The following is a 26,605-nucleotide window of genomic DNA, read 5'->3' on the forward strand; positions in this document are numbered from 1 at the left end:
TATCTCAGCCCTTCTAAAAACACAAATTTAATTAAACTCCCCAATATTTTAAAGATCGCAATTTTCCCACGCTTTTATCACGACTGCAGTCATTTTAAACCTCTAATTGTTTAAAGGACTCAATTTTCCCAAAATTATTTCACATAATTTCCCCAAATTAAATAAAATTTGGTCACAAAAACCTCTGAAATGTAAAAGAGAAAACCCTGCAGGGAGTGACATCTGTCATTTATTTCCTGGATATTGCCATATCTTACGTAATTCATGCATCATTTATACGTCGTGTAAAGTGCAAACTTGGGGACATTTATTTTGAAATTGCTTGTCTTCCTGCCTAAAATCTGTGGCCCACTGAAGATCAGAGTACTTCGTATTTGGCCCCTGAACTAAAATGACTGACACCCCTGCTCTAAAATAAAAAGGCCAACAGAGACTTGTAAAAGAAATGTCAGTTTGTCATAATCAAAGGTCATCAGGAAAAAAACCTTTAACTTCAAATAATGTCATCAGTTAAATTAAAATAAGGAGGAGGACTATTACAAATATAAAGCAACGATATGTAACCCCTGGACTTTTTAAAACGCTCCTTTTAATGGATGTTTGTCCAAATACTTTTAAATAAACTAGTTCAGTGCCCGTATGTATTCATATAGTGGGAGGAGCTTAAGTAGAGTTATCAATTATGACCAAATGAGTATGTGTTATAAGGTTGTATGTACATAGAGGTGTACATACTCTGTACTCTGTTATGAAGGGTTTATGTGTGGGTGTAAAATAAAATAGTGTGTGTGATTTATCTGGTTTAATTCTATTAGACATGATAAATGATAAATGTGTTTGTTGTTTATAATCATTTTTATACTTTTTGTAATGTATGTTTTTTGGAGTCATTATGTTTATTTTTGTATCTTTTTAGTGTAGTTTTGTGCATTTTTGTTGTCATTTTAGTGTATTTTTTGTATAACTATTTAGTTTTGTGTATTTTGAGGCATTTTCATATTTTTGTTGTCGTTTGGTGTGAGTCAATTTGTGTGTTTTTGGAGCCTTTTTGTAAATTTTTGTGCATTTCTGTTGTCTGTTGTGTAATTTATGTATAAATATTTGGTTTTTTTGTTTTATTTTACTAATTTAGGATATTCTTATTATTAATACTGTGTGTGTGTATGGGGCTGTAACCTCATTGGATGCCTGATAGTATCACGATGATCAGCTTTAGTTTTATGGCTCCTGTTTGATCTGGTGTGTGTGTGTGTGTGTGTGTGTGTGTGTGTGTGTGTGTGTGTGTGTGTGTGTGTGTGTGTGTGTGTGTGTGTGTGTGTGTGTGTGTGTGTGTGTGTGTGTGTGTGTGTGTGTGTGTGAGAGAGACTTGCTACCTCAGTACAGCGCGTGGTGAAAATATCAGCGTTTAAAAATGCTGTATCCGTGGAGAAATGTGTATTTCCCGTCAATAACCTCCAGGTCCGGTCTATCCGGTCTAAACAGGGAACGGTCAAACTAACATGAAAATAAACATTTTGAAACGTCATCATCAAATAAGTTGCAGTCAAAAAGTATGTTTCCTCAAACAAGAAGTCCACAGGAGCTCTGGCACACATCGGAGCTGTGCAGTGAAATAGATATAGATGGTGCACTAGCGCCCCCTCACTCTGAGGTCAAAAGCTGAATAGGTTTCACTTCTGGGTGAACATGAATGTGCCGTCCAGGTGAAATAAAATGAAAATAAACATTTTGAAATAACCAAATTACTTCAAAATAACAGATGTACAAACTCGGGGTACTTGGAAGCTGTCGACAAAGTTTCAGATTAAACAGACACAGAAATTGTGATAATTCTCACTGAACACTATATATCACATCTGTGCCACATCTCTCTAATTCTGGTTATACACTAAACATGTTTAGGAAAAGCAGCGTCTCTACTCTGGGCTGTGGTGCCCACAGCGCCCCCACTGGCCAGGAGGTGAATCCATTCATAGGATTTGCTGAATTGATATTGAACCAGAATGTTTGCATTTCCTGAAGAAAATGTAAGTGAGGCAGCAGCTGCATTGCCTTAGTGTTGCATTAGCATTAACTAGCATTAACCTAGCAATAACATTAACACTAACCTAACATTAGGTCCCAGAAGGGCCCGAATAGGAGGTAAGACTTAAGGGAACCGGGGCTCTATCACGACTCAGGGGAGCTCACAGAGTATTTACAGTCACACTTCATGCAGATTTATACAGGGGTTATATAGACTCATTTCCTGTGACGTATGCATACTACATTCGGTGCATGCACGCGCAGGCTTGGTGCAAAACAACCAGAGAACTGCTGGTTCACAGGAGCAGACGGAGCGTTATCTCAGTCTGGATCCAGTAAAAAGTGACCATAAAAAGCTGTAAATGGACTGATATGCAGACATGGAGCAGTGAGGAGGAGACTTCATGTAGAGATGGAAACTCATCCATTGAAAGTGATCAGAATACACAGAAATACACTGAAACCCTCGTTAACAGGAGCACAGTAGCCGTCCTACCTGCCTGTTCATAACAGTTATAAACATCTAGAGACTTAATGTTTTTAGGTTTTCTATTGTTTATACACTGGGTTTTTCTATCAGATATGTATAAATGTCTGGTCATTAAACATCTGGACAGGAGCAAACATTAGATAACCACTTGTTTTCAGGAACGCTGCATGTGTCCCACAATCGTTCACCTGTACTTAAAGTGAGTTTCATTAAATAAGTGTCCACGTCCTCAGGTGATGAACTTTCTACAAACTACCAACTATTTATGAGCTTTAACAGCGATTCATTCATTGTTAGTTTTACAGTTTTCAGAGTATGCGTGTACACATCAGTCACGTGTTCCACTCATTCACTAAGTTAAAACATTAAAACCATATGAGGAGTACAGTGGGACAGGAGAGACTGATGGACTTACCATGATGTTCATAGAGAATGAGAGAACAAAGAAAATGAACATACAGATCATCATGGAGCACAAGGCTCGTCGTATGTCCTTCATATAGAGGTGAATATGTCTATAGTACTTCATATTAAATAGTGTTTGTGAACATGTGGGTCACTGTGTTAGTTTAACTAAACGTTATATCTACTGATACAGGCTCTGAGGTGAAATGGTTAAAGTGGTGCTGAGATGTTATGAATTTGTGTTTTATTATTAGTGACCATCCTAATGTTTTTGTTGTTCTCTTGTTATACTTCATGTCTGTTTGATGGACTTCATAATGACAGTCACTCTCCGTGGTGCTGAAGCATGTGTATGTTGTATAATAATGTCATTGTGAGCTTTATTATTTGGGTTTAAAGGGCCTGGTCTTTAGCCCCGCCCCCGGCCCAGCTCTGAGTTGTTCTGCTACTGCTGGGGATGAAGGGGTTAAAAGTAAAAAGCTGAAATTTCTAATAGAAATGAATGGGAAAGAATTGTCAAAAATTTTAAAAGTTACTATTTATAAAAGTATGCCTCCTGCATACTCACTAATTAGGGTGGGAATTATTGGAATAAATTGATTAATCAATATTTTAGCATGTTTCGTAAGTTAAATAGCAGTAAAGTATATCAACAATGTGTGATGTAGAAAAAGGTAAACCATGAAACAGATTTTGAAAGAGAAAATGGCCGGTTGATGAAGTGAATGGAGTTTCCATGTGTCTAACACAGACACATGATGTGAGGTTTGTGATGTATCTGGATGTAATGTTGAGATGTGTATTTATTTATCAAAGGAAACGTTTGAAAAGGCTGGAGAACAAAAGGCTGCGTAATGAGACAGATCCTCATTAGCACATGTATGGAGAGCTAGAGGACGCGCTCGCCCACGTGCACGCCCTGGTCCTAGTGTGGTCATTGTCCTAACGCTAATGGTGACATGAACGTGCTCATCAGGTCACAACCAAAAGCTGAGGCTCTCGTACTCGTTCACAGCAGAGAAAGAAATAAAATCAACATTTCCACCGCGTGAGTTTGACATTTCATCCAACGCCTCCTCTGAGCGTCCTGGATGTCCATCATCCACACACCGACCATATCTCGCTCTGCTCTCACTGGACTCCTTAGAACCACGAGGAGACGTCTGACCTAACATTTACTTATCAGTGCACGTTTCCTGAGCTGATTCCAGCTCCTAAAGGTAGCGTCAGTTAGCCGCTAACGCCTCATTCAGACACTCTTTTAAACATCAGATAGTGCTGCTAAAACAAAGGATTCTCTATAATAACATTTATGAAGGAAAATCATAAATATATTGAGTGGTTAACATCACTCTGAATAAGCCTGACAACAGACAGAAAACAGACGGTCCTACGTCATATCAGCTGACACACACACACACACACACACACACACACACACACACACACACACACACACACACACACACACACACACCACACACACACCACACACTCACCCCCACCCACACACACACACACACACAACACACACACACCACCCCCACCACACACACACACCACACACACACCACACACACACCAGTAATTCATGTAACATTGCTACGACCATAGATTTTAAGTTTCATAATTTTTCAAATTCTGTTTCAGGTTTTACCTTTTCCACATTACAATAGTGTTTCCAATCTTTTATTGCCCCGTGTACCCCCTTTTGCATTTTTGTCAAATCATGTGCCCCTCTTCATAATATTATTACCCTCTTCATAATTTCATGTTTTTTCCTTTGTGGAACAGTGGACTCTCCTCAACATGTCTCTAAAAATGACTCCCTTAATCTTCAAATTCAAAACAATGAGAGGATTTAAAGTGGAATTTATTTAAAGGAGCAGGACTCCACAGTTACCCTAACCATAGTGGTTAGGGTAACTGCAGCCATCAGTCAAGCGCTGCAGGGGCGCGCATCAACTGTTTACAGCTGATACTAGAGAGATACCACCTGAACGGGTCGGGTTCAGACAGATTATATATTATATATAGAACTAGTGGTGGTGTGGGGTTCACATAGGCTACGTTCACACTGCTAGCCTTCATGCTCAATTCAATTTTGTGTTTGTCCGTTCACATGCCCATTTAAAATGTGACCTGTATCAGACTCCAGTGTGAACGCTTTGTGGCTCCAATCTGACCCACATGCACACTGTCGCGTTTGTGCAGCGGAGCCGGAGAATAAATGATCAGGTGGACGACGACGCTTTTAGTGGTGCTGATTTGTTTTTAAACACAAACCATTTATGATATGAACCTTCAAGCTTTGACCAGAACCCGACAGAGCAAAACTGAAACCAACAGGTCCGACAGACATTAGGTATTTATATCAGAGCCTGACCTGAAAGCAACGGTTAAAACCAATTGTGTTCCTCATACAAATGACATATTTATGCTTGTTTTAGTGGTAAACATTGCATTTATTAACAGACAACTGTTAATGTCCACATCAGATCAGCGCACGGGGAAACAATAGCACGTCAAACACCAGTGCGCACAAGAGAGTAGATCTATTCACAAAATCCATGTATGAAATATAAGGATAATCAATGTCTGCTCCATGGTGAGAGGACAGCTGCACACAGCTGTTGCCAACGTATCAAATGCACATTAACTTCTCCTTGACCAGAACTGTATCTGATTCAGGACCACATATGAAAATCAGATTTGGGCCACATTTGCCAGCAGTGTGAACAGTGTCGTTAGCGTGCAGCGTTCTTTCTTTCCTGCAGCCACAGCCGATGGAGAACGGAGCAGAGCACAATTTTAAAGGAATACAACGTTGAAACATTCCTTTTTCTGCACAACAACATGGATTATCTTTATCTTTTATACATGAATTATGTAAATATATCCCATGGTTCTCTTGCGTGCACTGTGCACCTGTTTGTTACGCGTGTGTTGATCTGATGTTGACATTAACAGTTGTTTGATAATAAAATCGGTGCTTACCACTAAAACAAACGTAAATATGTCATTTCTTTAAGAAAATAATAAATGAGGTTTTCACTGTTGGGTCTGACTCCCGATCCACACTCCAACCAAATGTGATCGTTTACTGCAAGACTGTGCACATGCCTCTGCGTACGTCTGTGGAACCGAACAATAGTTTAGTCCACTGTGCACGTCTTCTTTCAGTCTTCAAGACGTCGTCTTCTCATTCTTTTTTTTCCGGTATTGGGACTCTCTCCAAGCCATGGAGAACATGCACCAGCATCAATTCACTTCACGTCTGCAGAACCGCGCGTAGAAATCGGAACCGGAACAGCAGCACAAAACGTATGACACAATCTTTTTAAGGCAATAGATATAAATATGTGTGGACTCATTCTCTTTGGTTTAGAGCACTTCATCATTCGCATTAAAAAGACTTAAAATGAGTGTTTTCTCACATCCTGCCCTACGGTCCTTTACGCTCCCACTTTATTGTGATGACTTCAGTAGTAAATAAATACAGCCTCCTTTGTAAAATGTAGTTCATTATTGTCTCATAGGAAATGTGAGACGGTAATTGACTTTCAGAGGGAAAATAATAAGTGTAATTTTAATTGCAATTGGAAAAAACACTGGTCAATATAATCATAGTTGAGTTGTAATTAAACATGGGAAATTGAAGATGTAATTGTATTGTATTTATTTTTTTAAAATAATGTTAAAATGATTCTAAAGAGAAGTGACAGTACGTGGGAAAAGTTGATCTGAAACATATTTCAATAATTATTAACTACATATGTGTCAGACATAGAACTATAACATGGTTCATCAGGTTTGAGTTTAATTACATTGTTTTTACAGCATTTCCAGGACAATTACAATTACAAAGTCAACTAGGGAAGACCTTTATTAGCAACGTGAATACGTATTTGGCAATGAAATGAAAATGGTTAAAAAATTCAACCTGTACCTGGATTTGTTGACAAGTTATATAATGTAGGAAAAACAAGACTGACCTTGACCTTAAATATGACCTTGAGCAAAAGTCATAGTCACACATTGAAAGGAGATGTTGTTCAATGGCATGAGCACTGCATCTTAATGTGTGGCCAAGTTATAGGGAATTATTTTTTGTGACATCATGAACTTTGACCCCTATCAATATTTCTACAGGTTTAGTCCAATTAAATAAAATACTCCACTTGAGACGAGCTTTTTATAAATGCAAGCATTGAACTTGTACGCTGTACACATCCTTGACATTACTGCTATGAGATGATGTAAATGATGATGTCAAAGCTGCATTAATAGCCTAGAACAGGGGTCTGTAACCTTTACTCTACAAGGAACCATTGAACCTCATCTCACCTGGATTAAAGTCCTTCTGGAGCCATAAATACCTTCTCTATGAAGACAATACAGTGGATTACATTATATACAGTTATTATTATAGAGAATAATGTTTGATTTGATTTATATTGATCATGTAAATGGAAACTTAAAAACAGTTTAAAATAAAATAAATTAACATCAATATATTAACATTATCTTTCATCTTCAAATTCTTACACATCTCAGTTTACATGAACACAATGTTTATAAAGAAGATTTTATTAGTTAATGTATATGCAAGTCTACAAAAAGTAACTTAAATTTAATAATGCATGATCATGTGATCAACACATGCTAATTACTCATTTTATGCCACACATAAAACATACATATGAAGTAGGAACAAATTGTTATATCTTGATTTTATCATTAATCATTAATAGCCTCTGTAAAAAAAAATAACAATTTATTTCAATAGTTTTTTAAAGCTATAGGGAGCCATTGTATAAGAGTCAAAGGGCCACATTAGGCCCCAGAGCTGCAGGTTGCAGACGCCTGTCCTAGGAGGAGTTTTAGAACAAAGCAAGTTACGGTAGAAAAATAACTGATTGGTGCACACCTCAAAAACCCCAACGTCTGAACTTTTGGAATGTATTTGTTTTTAATCAATAAGCGTCTGAGAGTCTATTGATTCGTAGTAAAATGCTGAGTACGCACACTGTCTGTTAACCATCAGTATTAGATTGGACGTTAGACGCATCAATGATGACACTCTGCAGAAGCTAACGAGTTATTTCTATTCATTTAAGCTCATACCAGAAACGGACCCTGAATCAGTCCCAGTGGAATGAGTAATGTAGCCGGAGCCGAGGTGGTCATGAACGCATCGGCTGATCAATGGGCTTCGCTGTGAGGTGAATTGATCAGTGGGAAAGAAACATTAAAAACAAACAGCTTGTGGAAGCGGGCTCTCATGTCTTTAATCTACTTTTTACCACAGCTGTCAAACCAAATTACAGCGCGCTATTTATGAAAATGGATGCTTGATGCATCACCTGCGACACCTCAAAGTATGTACTTTAATTTTAAATTGAGCTGTCATTGATTACAGAATATATTGTGTCCTATTTAGCAGCTTTTTCCATCATTTAACAGCTTTTTCAGTCTCAATAACAGCGTGTGCTGCTTGTCGTTGCTCTAAATAATCAGGAAAAGGTAAAGATGTTGATGAAAACCTCTTGTTTACAGAAAGATGATAAAAACAGTTGTGACTACAGGGGGCGACAGTTCTAACTCTGAGGTTTGGTAGTAGGCAATGAAACAGGGAAGAAGAGCTCTCCTAAGGGACCTGTACTCTCCCTTAAACAGTGTGTTGACATGCTCTGGTGGCTGAAGTTAGCGAGTAAATCACAGACTGTTGAAGGACTCCCACCAAAAAGTCCTTCTATTCTCAGGGTTAGTGCGTCTTCAACAGTCCGTTATCAATCATTAACTTCAGCTGTTTAAGGGGGAGTAAAGGTCCCTTAGGAGAGTGTGGGCATAAATGTATCTCTGAATATAAAGTTAATTTCTTTATTTGCTCGATAGCATCAAATGTGCCAATATCAGCTGTAATCTGAAAAAGTTGAATGAACAGTAAACTTATGACTGAGTAAAGATGAATTAAAACCAGAAGAAATATGATTATCCTTTTAAAAAGTGTGATTCTGTGAGCCAATCATCATCATCCATTTCCAGAACAAACAAAACAACAAAGTGAGCGCTAAGGTTGACTTTAGAGTTTCCACTGAGAAGGATTCATTCAGGGTTGACCCAGATATAAATACACACTTACAGTCATCTAACGCCACTGTTACACATGTTAGTGTGTGTGTGTGTGTGTGTGTGTGTGTGTGTGTGTGTGTGTGTGTGTGTGTGTGTGTGTGTGTGTGTGTGTGTGTGTGTGTGTACGCACGTAGAGCTGTCAGCAAACATCAACTCTGACAGGCAGATGTGTAAACATGGCCGACACACACCACACGGCCAGATAATTGCCTGTAATTGTAATTGTCATGGAGATTCTATAAAAACTGTCAATTACAATGTAATTAAACTCAAAGCTGGTGAACCATGTTACAGTTTTATGTCTGACACATATGTAGTTAATAATTATTAAAATATGTTTCAGATCAACTTTTCCCACTACCTGTCACTTCTCTTTAGAATCATTTTAACATTATTTAAAAAAATAAAATTACGTCTTCATTTTAACATTTAAAAAAAGATATAAATCTATAGATATAGTGACAGAAAAAAGGCTCAGACGCCCACACCATAAATATTAATATAATTATTATTCATTGATTATAAAGCCTAACAAATTAATCAACAGATGAGAAACTAATTAGATGATATTAGTGTATTTTACAGCTGATTTAAGACATGGGTCAAACTGACCCGTTAGCTTTCTGTTAGCATCTCTAACGCTAACACAAGAGGAAGGTTACGTTTAATAAGGTTATTTATTAAAGGATCAGTAATTGTGATTGTTATTGAAAATGTGATAGTAATTGACTTTCAGGGGAAAAATAATCATTGTAATTTTAATTGTAATTGGGGGGAAAAAAAACATCATTGATTTGTAATTAAACATTGATAAATGAAGAGGTAATGGAAAAATGTAATTGAACCTAACCCTGACCCCGAGTTAGCGTAGACGCGCGACCCCGAGTTAGCGTAGACGCGCGACCCCGAGTTAGCGTAGACGCGCGACCCCGAGTTAGCGTAGACGCGCGACCCCGAGTTAGTCACAGAATGTTCCTGAGCCAATAGTATTGATAAACTCACTAATGATCAGACTGCTTACGATGACATGTTGCGTTCTATTATTATTTCTGTAACTGTAGCATGTCTCCAGGCCTCTCCCAGTCTGTCAAAGGCTTCACGCTACCACTGTACATCCATTATTTTCCTCCCATTGTGAAGAAAATCCCAAAGAAAAAATATTGTTAAACATTGTGTAAAAAAAGGACACTCCTCATTTGTGTACATTTGTGATTGTGAACGTACAAAATAAAAGGACTGACAAAGCTTCAATGATGACTTGTAGATATGACTTTATATGATTAATAATAATTAAAAAAATTATAAACAGACATCATGACTAACACTAACATGTGGATAATACAAAAAGCAAATATTTGCTGAACAAATGTTTCCATGTTCGTAGCCAAAGGGTAAAGAGGAGGTGGCATGATGTCACCAAGGCTGCACAGCCTCACCTCTCCTCATGGAAAGTCAAAGATCACAGAAAACCTCTGAAGTTATTTTTGTTTATAAAAATTAGTGAGAGACCTTTAACAACATAGCATACATTTTGTTAGTATTAACACAGCTAGAAAAACATTTAAATACAGTTTACTTTTGTTAAAGTGGTAAAATAAAAAGTGAGTGTGATCTAAAACCAGCCCTGATTGAAATATTGCTCGTGTTAAATGTCTTTGCAGTTTGGGAGTAAATGCATGTTAAAATGAGTCAATTTTTAATATTAATTTAAACTTGTATACGTTCAGAACTAGAAGGAGAACATGCTTTAATCCTTCCCTCAGAGGCTGGAGCAGTGATAAATCAGGCTGAAATGCCACACAATCTACATTTGTATGAGCATGTGAACAAAAAAGGAAATACAAGTGCTTTGAAGAGGCTTTAGTCGGGGTGGGGGTGGTGGGGTGGTGGGGGGGTTGTAATGTGCTTAGTGCTGCACTGGTTGCTATGTATTACTGAGAATATTCATGACTGAATGAAACACTGGGCACAATTCATCCAGTCACAGTCACTGATATCTGGGTCCTTTTAATGACACCTAATAAAATATTACTATTAGAAATTAAACCAGTGGTTCTCAACCTTATTCAGCCCCTGACCCCCAAAATAAAGGTCTCAGAGAGCAGGGACCCCCACTGTAGCTGAAGGTGGTTGAACACAGACATGAACATTGAAGAACAGTCATGTGGAGACAGGACCATCTATAAGGGGGAATAAAGGGGAGAGATTGTTGGGGTCCATCCATAAAGTCAGTAAAATGATGGTCTATTGTTCTATGAATCTGTGATAACCACATTTATTTATTCATCTGAATAATATCCACTGTTATCCAGGAACATTTATTATTATTATTATTATAGTCATCTTAAAGATGGAAATCATGGTTTTAATCACTAATAAAATGGTTCAAAGTGAATAAAAATGGTGGAAAAGGAGGTGAAATGAGATTTTAAAAACCAAAGAAATTGGTTAAAAGTTGTAAATTGTTGGTAGTGGAATTTAAATATGGCCATTAAAATGGTGAATGTGGTTAAATTAGCAAAAATAAAAATAAAATATGATGAAAAGAAGTTAAAAGTGTCAATAATGGGTCAACATATGTGACATTAGGTGTAAATGTGGTAGAAATGGTTTATAAGTGATGAACATGTGTGGAAAGTGGAAAAAATGTGCAAAAAATACATTAAAATGTGATGTAGAAGTGTCAGAAATAGGAGTTAAAAAATAGGAGTTAAAAAACTACATTAAAAGGAGCAAAAATATGGCAAGAAAAGTGATGAAAATAGGTAAAAATATGGTGAGTTTGGTGGAGTTGGAGAAAGAAAAAGGGTAAAAATAAGCAAAAATTGTATAAAAACTATTATTTGCTACTTAAAGGCATCTATCGACCCCCTCTCAGTGTCTCGCGACCCCAAATCAGGTCCTGACCTCAAGGTTAGAGTATTATAGACAACTACAAAGAAAAGTGTATTATTTAAAATCAGGCCCAACATAACACTGAAACACATCATGTTAATGTTTTGGCACAATATCACACATTTACACAGACAGACACATTTGTCTAATTCAGACAATAATCTCTTTCAAAATCAAATGAAGGTTTAAGTGAGTGTTTCTCAAAGAGCGGTAAACCCAGGGATGAAGTAACTAAATAAGTACACAACGTTCTATAACAGGATAAAAGTAAAGACTTCAGTAGAACAGCAATGGAAAAAAAGAGCAAAACCAGAACATGGAACTCCTTTTTAAAGCAATTTTACCATTTAAAAATAAATAAATAAAAATATCAGCATGACGCTGTTCTGGTCCTTCACTGCCCCCTGCTGGTGGACAATTAAAACCATTAAAAACAACAGAAGAAAAGCGTACAAGGTAATTACACTTCGACACAATACTAATTATCTTTGAGCCGCTGCAAATGTCATAGAGAAGAGCATGGCATGGATAGCAGCAGGTCTGCTGGAGCCAGGCAGTGATTAAAGCTGACATTTCCTTTTAAAACGCTCATTAGTCACTTCTAAACGAGCCTGATGTGATCACGGGAATATCTGGAAATTGCAGTGATTTAAAAAGGGTTGCTGGAGGGGCCGTGGACATTTTCTTTGCCATTCAAAATGTCAACAGAGGGCCAATCTGATGAAATGAAAATAAGCTGCAGTAATGTGACAGCGTGACAAGACGTCCAATAAGTAACGTCTGAGTGAGTGAAGATCAGCACCTGTTTGATGGAGCTACGGGTCTTCTCCTTCCATTGGCTGCTGCTCAGCTCCAACGTGCAGTGGACGTACATTTCTCTGCTGTAGGAGCCCAGGATGAAGAGTCTGTAGGAGCAGTGATCACTGATCAATAAACTGATCAACACATAAGACAGACTGGAATAAAAGAGCCGAGGAGAAAGCTGATGTCATCCCTCCTCATTAACCCGCAGGGCCTCTTTGGTGTAAATAAATATTATCTATCATCTAATTAGTTTCTCATCTATTGATTACCCTGTTAGGATTCATAATCAATGAATATATTGATATTAATATTTATAGTGTGGGTGTCTGAGCTTTTTTTCTGTCACTATACCCATAGATTTATATTTATTTAAATGTTATAATGATTCTAAAGAGAAGTGACAGGCAGTGGGAATTGTTGATCTGAAACATATTTTAATAATTATTAACTACATATGTTTAATTGTAAATAACTACAAAGTCAATAATATGAACTAAATCACAATTGAATTTAGATTAACAAGACATTTTTAAAATTACAATTATATTTACATCATAATTGTAATTACTGATCGATTGCAGTTATAAATGAGCCAACCCTGCATGGTGGTGAACATATCTGAGGAAATGACAGGTTTAATTCCGTCCTGGCTGCTCCAAGCAAACAGACATAATAACCTCTATTATTATGTCTGATCTTTGATTGAAATTGACTTCAGATACCCTTTAATTTAATATATTGTTAATTCCCCACATTTATGGGCAATCTAGAGCAGTAAGGAGGCTGTAGGGCAGCTCACTGCTCCCCCCAGAGGTCATCAGTGGACATTACACACAATAATTTTACTATAAAGAACAACATTCACACATATTTCTTACCTTGCTTTCATCCATCCATCCATTTTCATACCCGCTTATTCCTGTTTAACAGGGTCGCGGGGGTCTTACCTTGCTTTCATATCAAAGATTTTAATCTAATGTTTAATGTCTTTTTAACTTGTTTATTGTTGTATCAGGTCTACTTTAACCTGATCTGATCAACCTGTAGAGGATCGATCAAAAAAGCTAAAAAGAAAAAAATCAGACATTAAAAAGCTTTGGTAATCATAATACAGATTTTTTGAATAAACATATGAGTAGATCTCTGCTAACCCTAAAGGTTTATGTCTAGGTGTCTGCTGCCCTCTGCTGGACATCCACGGTGTCACATGCTACACTGACATGCTGCAGTAAATGAAACATTCTGTAGTGGAAGTTTTGACAGGGTTCTCACACTTTTCCAAACTATTTTACCAAATTTACAGAATTTAGTTCTGAGCCACTATGATTTAATCTTTTCAACTTTATTTACATAGCGTAAATTACAACAATAGTCATCTTAAAGCACTATTAAAATATAAAGTTATTAAGAGAAAAAGAAAATGTTTACTCATTCTACCAAAAATGAGCGTAGCTTTCCAGAGTACTAGTGAAACAGAGGTCTGACAGCGTTCCATAGTTAGTAGAAAAAACATGGTACAGGGAATGTAGGTTGTGTTCATAACTATCATATATGTCTATCAAAAGATTACAATTACAAAGACACTTTTAACCAGAGCGATGTACAACAAAAGGTGTTATGGTTAACGTCCCATAGTAATAGCAAAGGTTGAATTTTAAACTTTAAAATAAAATAGGCTATATTTTCAAAACTGTTAAATTATTCCATGATTTTTCAAATTCCATAATTTATCCAGGAATTGAATGACCGTGGGGACCCTGATATGAACACTTTGACATCAAATAAAACAAAGTCAGAAACAGTTCAAAGGTTCATGATAAAGAGGCTCACCTGCTACATTCAATGAGCGTGACCTTTAACCTTCCCTCCACCAGCCTCATGTCCTGGACCGACAGATCAGAGTCACACACTGAGCCCAGAGGAGGCTGCACTTGGAACGGAAAGAACGGCTTGAATCTGGAGAGACGAGATAAAAACACGTTAGCATGAACAACACGTTAGCATGAACAACACCTGAGCAAAGACACGTTAGCATGAACAACACGTGAGCATGAACAACACGTTAGCATGAACAACACCTGAGCAAAGACACGTGAGCATGAACAACACGTGAGCATGAACAACACGTTAGCATGAACAACACCTGAGCAAAGACACGTTAGCATGAACAACACGTGAGCATGAACAACACGTTAGCAGAGACACGTTAGCATGAGCAACACGATAGCTTGAACAACACGTTAGCATGAACAACACGTTAGCATGAACAACACGTTAGCAGAGACACGTTAGCATGAGCAACACGTTAGCATGAGCCACACGTTAGCATGAGCAACACGTTAGCATGAGCAACACGTTAGCATGAGCAACACGTTAGCAGAGACACATTAGCAGAGACACAGCTGATGATGAGGAATCATCGCTTTTTGTAACATTTTGAATATTTGATCAATACTCTACTGAACAGAACAATAACAGCACGGTAGGCCAGGGCAATACATTAAGATTCTAATGGTTTATCTACAGTGATAAACATCCTTTAGCCTCATTCAGAGGAACAAAGTGTAAAAAGTTATGTTTCCTCCCGTGTTACTACACATTTTGTAAAAAGTCAGCTTTAAATGGGACAGTTGGATTTTACCCATGTGATGTCACTTAACACGCCTCCTAGAACGTTAGCTCCTCCCTCTCCAACTATCTAACAGCTAAAACAAACACTGCTGTTTAATATAGAATATATATTATACTTTATTACCATATATGTAAATGCAAACTGCACTAATTTTTCTGCTGCTGATCGTGTTGAGAGTCACTGCTTGGAGCCACGGACCCATTGTTTACACACATCAGCTGTTAGCACTCTGTGCTAATGCTACACCAGTCTAGGCAGCGAGACCCGACATCGCTTGTGAACTGAGGAGGAAACGATGGGGATGTTTACAGATTCATGGCTCACAGCGCTAACAATGGACTCGGTTGTGGAAACCAGAGCAGCAGCAGCCATCTGGTAAGCGGAAAGGAGGAGCTCCTGATGCTGCGCTCCTGCAGCAACGCGCGCATACTTTTCTGAGTTTAAATCACTGCACATTGTTTGATTACGTCATTGCATCACACGCTACTATTCGGCCTTGCTTTTAACTCACTAAACCAAAGGCTGAATGTTGCTTTTTTTGCAATATCCGGCCGAATATATTTGGTGGCCGAATATTCGGTGCATCCCTAGTTTATTAGTGCTGCAAATGTCTGGAAAGTGGAAAAAATGGGCAGAAAAGTCATTGAAATGTGATGTATTGATCAGCTGTTTGTTAATGTGTTTGATGCCAAATGGCATCAGCAAATTTAAAAGGAGAGTGGGAACAAAATGTGCTCTGCAGCCCATACAGTCACTAGTAACTCGTGCTAATATTCAAGAAAATTCAAATGAAAAGTTGTAATTAGATACTTTCGGACCCTGCACAATAACACAGTCCAATAAGTGTTGGAGGGATTGTGGAGACTTTGTAGAAAACTATTCTCACATATTCTGGTCATGCTCTAAACCCTACGTTGCCAAAGTGGGGTACGGGTACCCCCAGGGTATGCCAAATTGGCTGACAGCGTGAAAACATTGGAAACTAGATAATAAATACAGCAGCAGTCAGGAGCCTCCATGCATTGCTACAAATTACACATTGGCCTCTGTTAGACTGCCCTCTAGTGGTGACAGAAACAAAATCTACTGTATGTATGTATCCAACTGTAATTGTTTTAAAAAATGTTTAATTCTGATTCTGTTAAGTTCTTTAATCCTTAATACAAAGTAACCCCATCAAAGTGTCCAGTATGTTTTAGGAAAATAAATCTAAACATCATTGAGGAGTGAGGTAGTTTAACAAGTAGTAGTCTAACAATACATCGATACATCGATTAATTAATTAACGACCCAATTACATTGATGTAGTGAAAACATAGATAAACATCGTCATCTTTAAGATATGCTTTTATTTTGAAATTCACATAGCAAGTCTGTAAGTCCGTGCCACCATTTCCTGTGCAGGGATGGTGATATAACGTTGCTAACAAACAACAACAAAGCCTTGCAACCCCTGCCACCACCCCAATGTGTACACAATATTATGCAGCCACCAACCAGTAATGCCCCGCTGCCACTTCCTGAATGTGGAGCCAACCACTATAAAACACCAACGAAGAAGAGTGGCACTGAACCGTCGTTGCTTACATTGTTGCTCGGCAAAGCGAGGAGTTGAGGAGAAAAAGCCACGCGAGGAAAGAGGTAAAAATGATGAACTATATATCAGAAATGAAATAATAAAGAAAGTGCAGCGCTATAATAGTGATGCTGATTTTAAGACGATAAGAAATAGGTTGAAGAAGGTTGTTTAGCTAGTGGTTTAGCATGCACGTGATACAGACACACAAACTAATATCTGATGGTTTCAGTATTCAGTCCGTGCTCGTAAATGGGTTGATTTATACAAACTCCCCAAAACAAACAGTGTCTGTTCATGTAAATAAACAAGACTACTGAATAACAAGTGTCTGAAAGTCCACTTAAGTTATTTATTTATTATTATTTAAGAAGAAAAAATTGCATCAAAACCATATATGTAGCATTATTATCTGTGTACCCTTTGTTCTTTGGTTATTACATTTTAAAACCAATTCAAAACAAATAAACCATGTAGTTATTTTTGTTTTACGCAAATACATCACATTCCCCTTAAAACATGTTTTTATACTTCGTTATATAACAGTGTGGCATCAAACATGTCAATGTTAAAATAATAATATTAACAACAACATACCAGTGACACTTTTTTACAGTGAAATCAACGGTTTTTAAAGACATATTTCTGTATTATTAAAAACGTATTACACCATAGTAATTTAAAAAAAACTACTAGATACTTTTTATTACTCAAACAATTCAAAGTCTAACATTTGAATAATGTTACAGAATGGTGTTCATACTGTTTATTTAATGTTTGAAACCTGAAAGACCTTAGAAATAAATAAAATGGTGAAATCATATTTCAGTAGTTTTTTGGGAGTTGATATACATGTCAATGATTGTGTGAGATGGGAATATGATATCACATCATATCAATCGTAGGCTTGTGAATCCAATCGAAATCGTATCGTGACAGACTTTGTGATATCAGCAAACATCGTATCGTCATCCAAACATAACGACATTGTATCGTATCGTGATGAAGCCAGTGATTTACACCCCTATTAACAAGGTCTGATGGTGCGTTCACTGACACCTAGTGACCGGGCGTTTACGTGCTATGCACATGTTGCACAGTGAAAGTGATTTTTTCTTACACCCTTACAGATTACTATGCTTTTTTTAACTCTATATTTTTCCTCAACAGGGTAGGTAAAATTCAGAGACAAATTTCACTGTAGAGTTACATTGTTTATGATGTTACATTATCATGTTTTTTTAAGTGTGCAGTAGTAGGAGGTACATGGGTTCAGGTTAAAGGTCTGAAGGGGAACGGGACTGTGAAAGGTTTGGGAACCACTGATCTAAACTAGAACATACAGTAGATCACCTATGGATCCAAACAATATGGGATGTTTATACAATGGAGCAGATAACTTATTCTATGAGGCTCCAAAACATATTTTTAATAAAAGATGGAGTCTGATGATAAAACTGGAGATACTACTGTCTTTCTTACTTATTATTTTCTTTTCAATAAGGTAATCAATATGTGTTGTACAGTATATGTTATTTCTCATGTAATATAACTGTTGCATGAATACCATAAATCACAGCTGTGAACCTGTTGTACTTCATTCCATACTGTGGCGAATTGTGAACAAAAATAATAAAAAAAACGAGATTTATTTTGTACATTGTTATTTATTTATATATATATAAGTTTTGGTCCATATCGCCCAGCCATAGAGGAAGGGTCCAACACTGCTGATTTCCCACGTTACGTTAATGTAGTTTTCAGTAGTAATCTCACCCAGTGACTAGTGTAGAACAGTAGTAGACCCTGGTAGTGGTGAACCAGTTAGCCCAGTAACAGAGATGGTTGAGTCTAACAGAGATAATAGAACATTTAGTGTAAGCTAGGACGCATTAGCATCCCACAGCACAACAGCAAATCTGACATTTCATTTTCCATCTGCAGTGGTTTGAACTTGTAGAACTGAAAGTGAACCCACAGCCTTTTTCTGCTGCTTTTCCAACCAAAGGCCAACCTGGAGACACTTTGTTCATTTACATCCAAACAGCAGGAATGTCAAATTCAAATGAGGTGAAGACCAATGTTCCCACAGCTGATGGCTGAAGGCTTTCCTCTACACATCCTTTCATTCCTGAAGAAGTCGATAGTAAATCATTTGACTCATTAGATAAGTCCATACTGCACTCGTATGAAAACGCTCTTTTACCCTCAGCATCAACTCAAAGCCACAATCAATATCAATGATGTCATGCCTGAAACTGTAGCCTTTGTACTGCACACTTCATTGGTCCACTGACGTTCAGCTGTGGTAAAAGTGCTGGATGTTTTACACTTGTTTAGATGTAGTCTGCTATCACAATGGTTTAGTGGTGACTGGGTGTGAATGGTTTAGTGGTGACTGGGTGTGAATGGTTTAGTGGTGACTGGGTGTGAATGGTTTAGTGGTGACTGGGTGTGAATGGTTTAGTGGTGACTGGGTCTGAATGGTTTAGTGGTGACTGGGTGTGAATGGTTTAGTGGTGACTGGGTGTGAATGGTTTAGTGGTGACTGGGTGTGAATGGTTTAGTGGTGACTGGGTCTGAATGGTTTAATGGTGACTGGGTGTGAATGGTTTAGTGGCGACTGGGTGTGAATGGTTTAGTGGTGACTGGGTCTGAATGCTTTAGTGGTGACTGGGTCTGAATGCTTTAGTGGTGACTGGGTCTGAATGGTTTAGTAGTGACTGGGTGTGAATGGTTTAGTGGTGACTGGGTCTGAATGGGTGAAGAACAGCTGATTATTTCATCCCCTTGTTTTTTTTTTTTAATACAAGGTTTATTTATTTAAGATTCAGTTTTACAATGTTACATAGGAAATCACCAATGTTTTTTCCCTCTTTTCTTCCCTCCCCGAACCCCACAGTCAACACATAACAAGCCAGACAGGTTAAACAGGATACATAAATACAAAAATAATATTGACAATATTATTACTATTAGTAAAATAAAATAAGTCAAAATATACGTAGAAATATAATGTAGTTAACAGTTCTAGAATAGTTTTTCCTTACACATCACTATTAAACAATCTCACTTGCGTCCATCTTTTGAAAATAGGCAAGAAAAGGGTCCCAAATTTCGTGAAATTTTTTAACTGAGCCTTTTGTTGTGTATCTGATTTTTTCACGCTGTGTGTAATACATGACATCTCTGACCCAAAGTCCATGTGCCGGTGGCTGTGGATCCTTCCAGCCCAGCAAGATCCTCCTACGAGCCATAAGTGTACAGAATGCAACTAAATTCATCCCCTTGTTTTGTCGTGGTTTGGGTTCAGAAAACATCTTCTGATCCATGAGCTAACCAATTACTGTAATAGTTACTGTAACTAGTTCCATGAGCTAACCAGTTACTGTAACTAGTTCCATGAGCTAACCAGTTACTGTAACTAGTTCCATGAGCTAACCAGTTACTGTAACTAGTCCCATGAGCTAACCAGTTACTGTAAACGGTTACTGGAGTAGAGGTTCTAATCTATGGGTCAAAGCCAGAGCTGTAGAGTTCTCACAAACTTCTTCCTTCTTTGTTTGTTCTTTACCAACATTCAACAATGAAGCAGCAACAAGTTGTCCTGCTTTTCCTGGTTGTAAAGCTCTGGTTTGGGCCCTCACCAGTTCGCCTGATCACCCACAATGCCGTGCACTCTACATCATCTCTAATACTTCTTGTGTTTGATCCGCTCTGAGAGCGCTCGTGTTCACAGTGAACCTAATCACTGTGAGACCCACAGAAACAATCACTCTAGAATCTCCTGTTTGACCCGCTCTAGACTTGGTTTGTGTTCACACCAACCAAACGAGGAGGACCATCAGAGCAAACGAGGAGGACCATCAGAGCAAACGAGGAGGACCATCAGAGCAAACGAGGAGGACCATCAGAGCAAACGAGGAGGACCATCAGACCAAACGAGGAGGACCATCAGAGCAAACGAGGAGGACCATCAGACCAAACCAGGTGGACCATCAAAGCAAACCAGGAGGACCATCAGAGCAAACGAGGAGGACCATCAGAGCAAACGAGGAGGACCATCAGAACAAACCAGGAGGACCATCAGACCAAACCAGGAGGACCATCAGAGCAAACGAGGAGGACCATCAGAGCAAACGAGGAGTGTTTCAACAGCTCTCGGGTCCGTCGTCATGAATGCACCCTTAGGTGTGTCGTCTCTCTGACTGTCGGAGGCCATCCCGTTCCAGCTACTCACTAAATTTTATAAAACAGCTTAAATTAATCACCCACAGGGTCAATCCCAAAATCACCTCCACTCGATCCTCTCTGCCACACACATACACAAGCGTGCGAATCGCGTTGCATTTTTTCGTCCGAGCCCGACTCAAACCAGACAGTTAACACCAATTTTTTTTTTGTTTGATTTAGTGGTACACCTGCTTTTATTAACAATCAACTGTTAATGTTGGGTATCGTCTGGCTTTGGTCGGTCAGCCATTCTTTAATGCACACATCACAAACCTCCACCACCCCATTTAGGCCAATGGCATCGTTCAGCCAACCCAACTGGACCAGATCTGAAGCACGTGTGTAATGCCAGTTAGGGGATGGTCAGGTCATCAAAGTCAGGAATAAACCAGTGGTTGTTACCCTGCCATCACCATGAACCCCTTCATGTCTTTTTTTGGACTGGGGCCCTGTAGAGGCTGCAATAGCCACGGTTTGATCTACTGTATCTGAGGCCGCACCTGTTTACCACCCAAATACCGTACTTCCCTCCATCCAACCGCACACTTCTTTGGGCCGGTCATGACACGTTGAACATGAGTAGGAAGTGTGAGGGCACAGCACTTCATCTATCACATGTGGAACTCTGAACATCCCAAAAAGGAAGCGTGACAACTTAGTACAAACTGTACAGAGTGGAAAGAGCCGAGTAATCCTTGGACTCTGGAGGGAATCTGCCATTAACCCTTGATTAAAGATAGGGATATATTTGATATATTCAACAAAGCCACATTCAGCATTTGGTTTAGTGCGTTAAAAGCAAGGTCGAATAGTAGCGTGTGACGCAATGATGCAATCAATCAACGTGCAGTGATTTTGAGTCGGAAAAGTGTGTGCGCATTGCTGCAGAACCAGAGCAGCAACAACTCCTCCTTACCACAAATAACCACAGCCAGACTCTCTTCTTACCGCTCTCCATCCACCGTCACCGCGTAAAAGTTGGAAACCGTCCAATTCCACAACAGAGTCCGTTGTTAGCGCTGTGAGCCACGAATCTGTAAACATCCCCATTGTGTCCTCCTCAGTTTACGAGCGATGTCAGGTCTCACTTCATAGGCTGGTGTAGCATTAGCATGGAGTGCTAACAGCTGATGTGTGTAAACAATGGGTCTGTGGCTCCAAGCAGTGACTCTCAACACGATCAGCAGCAGAAAAATTAGTGCAGTTTGTATTTACATATATGGTAATAAAGTATAATATATATTCTATATTAAACAGCAGTGTTTGTTTTAGCTGTTAGATAGTTGGAGAGGGAGGAGCTAACGTTCTAGGAGGCGTGTTAGGTGACATCACCTGCCAACGTGGACAAAATCCAACTGTCCCGTTTAAAGCTGACTTTTTACAAAATGTGTAATAACACGGGAGGAAACATAACTTTTTACACTTTGTTCCTCTGAATGAGGCTAAAGGATGTTTATCACTGCTTTTTTTGAAAAGCAAAGGTTACTGGAATATTTAAAAAATGTCAGAATATTCAATAAACATTTACTTTCTTTAAAAAATATGTCTAAAATGTATTCTCGGCTATTTATGCACTATTTAAAAAAAATTGTGAAAAACTTAACAACCGCAATCGATTTTTGATATTCAGCCAAGTGTCATTCAGCCATTTTTTTTTTTTAAAAAGGGTAGGCTAACGGTGACACATTCACCTTACGATAGTCCACACAGTAACGCACTCACCCATCCTTTTTGGCTACGAGAACAATTGGGCTCCTCCATGTGCTGTGGACTCTTCCATTACTACCATTTCCAACATGGCTTCCAATTTATCCTGAATTATTTTTAGTTTATGTTCCTGTACAGCCAAGAACATATCGTTACCCCGGTGGGCATATTGATTTAATGCTCTCATCTGGAAACACCTCTGCATCCTGTGATGGTGAGAGATGGTCATCAAGGGTGTGGCCCATTTAGCATTTTTTGGTCCCAACCCATCTTTATCTTTAATTGCGAGACCAGAAAAACAGGCTCCACCTCTCACCATAATTTCAGGAGGTTGCGGTGGTAGATCTGCACAGCCCTGCCTCTCTCCGAGTGCTCAAACTCATAACCCACACCGCCCACTCACTGTGTGACTACTTAGGGCCCTTGGCGAGTACATTTGAGTGGGGTGTAGGGATTTTATTACAAAAGCACCTTATCTCCTGGCTCCGCCCCTCTGTTATACAGGCCCTTCTGACTGCTGGACGTGGAGCAAATTCTAACGTGACCACTGACCCAAAGTGTGGAGTTTTGCTCTCAGCTCCAACACATTTTGCTGGGGGTCAGGCCTTCATCGCAGTTTTCCTTTATCTGCTCTCCCTGAATCGCCTCTCCCTGATCCTCTCTGTCTGCTAACAAACTGCTATCACAACGTGTTTGTATCATCTCTAAGTGATGCACAAGCTAAGACAACTTTTAAAGTTGCAACATGTTGGTTTTAAAGCTTGGATTACATCCTGTGTCCATCTGTTCCAATCCCAAATCCCACAGATCCAGCTCTCACTCTGTGTGTGTGTGCGTGTCCGTGTGCGTGCGTGCGTGCGTGCGTGTTCTTCATTACATCATCTCACTTGCTCTCTCTGCAGGAATATTTGTGTTGCACATGGTATTATGCATTATGAAGCCGACAGTGGTTCCACCCGTTTGTTTTCCTGCACCACAAAGACAGAGAGTCTGAGCAGAACACAGTCATTAATATTTTACTGTAATAAAAAGGTTAGGAAGCTTCTTTTAACCTGAAACCCTTCTGTCTCTACTCTATAATTCAGCTCTATCACAGCGTTCATCTGTTAGTTCTATCCACAGTTTCTTTACTAATGATCGACCCCTGATTACACACAGACTTCCTGTTTTAAATACTTTTGTATTGACCTTTTGTAGAGAGGAGGGCTGGGCAACTATGGCAAAGATAAAAATCACCATTTTTATTATTGCACTATATCCCACTCAACTCAGTTTATTCTATAAATATTTATTAAAGAATTCTGCAAAAACAGAAAGTTGACATTTACTACTCATAACATTTTGATGAGCAGCCAGAGACTATGATTGGTTCTAGAAAGTCTGAAACTGACCGATGGAGGAAAGAGGTGGAGCTTGTGAATCCTGTGTATGTTTGAATATTTGTATGTTCTGGCTCTTCACTGAAATACCGACTCTGCAGTTTTACACGGGTTTAAAAGTAAGGGTGCATCTGACTGACCACCATTTTACCGGCCGATACCAATTTTAGTTGATGCCAATTTTTTTTTTTTATAACTGTCATTAAACACCTTGAATGTTTCAATCTTATTTTATTGTAAAACATTGAACAATACCTGTGAAACAATACAAACGTGACACATGAGGTAGTTATCTCAAATATAAATTAAAAGTTTAGAACATTGCTGTCCAAAATACTAAATTACAGTATATCACTTCTTTTTCATTTTTCACATTTTAAAAACTAAATAAACGTGTCCAACGGGTTCCACTGTAGACCTGTTTAGAGCGCTTTGACTAAAATAAAGTGCACAGTCAGCAGTATTTAGTTTAACAAATAACGACAATCACAGGGTTTGGGGTAGATTATATAATAATAATCTACAGGACAAACTTACAAAACATCTTAAACGACCAATAAAGTGCCCTGAGTTTTAAATTTCCTTGTAGAACAAATATAAAAATAAAAAAGTCCAAATACAGAAGCTTTGTGGATATTTAAATGTAAAAATATTATTCTAAAAATAATGTGCAACACCTGGCAGGACAAATGCTAAAAGTCAAACATTCTACAAAAATAATAAAGTGCATCATGTGTAACATTTTCATAAGTCAACGTGTAATAACAGAATGAACATGACAGGTTAGTTGTTCTCGCACTTATTACAGTCACTTGTTCATTAGTGGAAGGTTTTTATTCATAACCATGAACTCCATTATTTTCCTCATAGTAACTTTGATCTTTTCACAGATAAACGCTCTCAGTGAACAACTGGCTCTGTTTACCGCTAGCTTAGCTTTATCATCAGAGCTGCCAAGCATCACGCTTTGAGAGTGACAGTCACGCAATTTGACGCATTCTCACACCACACTTGACATTTCTCACGCTTATATTTCCCCATTCAATACTCTTTTTTTTCATTACAATAAACTTTGGTCCTCGCGGCTTGCCGTAGCTCGAGAAACTCTGATTGACTGACAGACATACGGCAGGCATCACACAACAATGAACCAATCAGAAGGCGGGTCTTGATGAGCCGTCTCTAACGACACCTCACACAACACACACCGACTCATCAACATACTTTCAGAAAGAAAGTCTCTCGTAGACAGACAGTCTGAGATGGTATGTAACTACTGTTCACTGGTTATATTACTGTGTGTGTGTGTGTGTGTGTGTGTGTGTGTGTGTGTGTGTGTGTGTGTGTGTGTGTGTGTGTGTGTGTGTGTGTGTGTGTGTGTGTGTGTGTGTGTGTGTGTGTGTGTGTGTGTGTGTGTGTGTGTGTGTGTGTGTGTGTGTGTTAGTTCACTCGTCTAAAAAACATTGTGTGTCTCTCTCTCTCACTCTGTATAAGGGTGTGAGATCTGACGATATTAGAACGTTAAGGATTAAAACATGAGATTGTAGAACCGTCTGTTGTTCACATTTTAACCCTTGTGGTGCCGTGTCTGTGTCATATGTCTGTGATTCATACACAGCACATCCACAGGTTTTTATCTCTGCCAAATCACACCATTTACTAGTCAGACACCAAAGAATTATTAAGCGTTTAAACAGGGCAGAAGTACCTCCCCCCAGTGTACAGACACACAGTCCGCTGTGTTAGTGACTGTCTGTCAGAGGCTCAGTGCAGATGTCTGTCTGTTAAACTGTTCTCAGTGTTGAAGCACTGAGAGATGTTTGAGGAAACACTGCATGAGTTTCTCTTCTATAACTAACTTCACCCAGGCCTAATGTAACCAAAGCAGTAACGTTTTATCTTATAAATGATATGATTGTCTAAACTGTGTGAAATGAGGCGTTCAAACACTGTTTAAAGCATGATTTTATTAATATGAGTGTGTTACCTCAATAACTAATAGAAATCACTAGACTGATATGATGCCTTGTTATGTAGCAGTGATGCTAATGCTACATTACTTTAGTAGGTAAGTAAGTAAAAAGACAATGTGACTATAAAAACATGTCAGACCTTTAGTTTGATGTTAATTGTACTTAGAACCAGTTTGATAAATTACTTACATATAATTTAAAAAATATTTGATAATGACCTTAAATGATCTTTTATTACTTTTTCCATTTAGGGCGATTGTTTTAAGTAAGTTAATTGGTTTGTTTTATTGGTGAATAACTTTAAAATAGTTAAAATTATCTGTATCTGATGCCTCCTGGTCGCCTCCCTCA

The 26,605-nt window shown here is 38.5% G+C and overlaps 1 protein-coding gene across 1 annotated transcript in view; it reads right to left on the bottom strand.

Moving 5' to 3' along the window:
* The window catches only part of pdzd8 (PDZ domain containing 8), a 51,536-nt gene that overhangs the window by 17,467 nt on the left and 7,464 nt on the right, over positions 1 to 26,605 (bottom strand). Inside the window, exons 2-3 of the mRNA XM_028469250.1 lie at positions 14,585 to 14,710; positions 12,753 to 12,855 (exon numbers count right to left, since the gene is read on the bottom strand). Of these exons, the coding sequence (XP_028325051.1) occupies positions 12,753 to 12,855; positions 14,585 to 14,710 (229 nt within the window). The remainder of the gene's footprint in view (positions 1 to 12,752; positions 12,856 to 14,584; positions 14,711 to 26,605) is intronic.

This window comes from Gouania willdenowi, chromosome 15 (genome assembly GCF_900634775.1).
Source record: "Gouania willdenowi chromosome 15, fGouWil2.1, whole genome shotgun sequence".
In the NCBI taxonomy this organism is placed as follows: Eukaryota; Metazoa; Chordata; class Actinopteri; order Blenniiformes; family Gobiesocidae; genus Gouania; species Gouania willdenowi.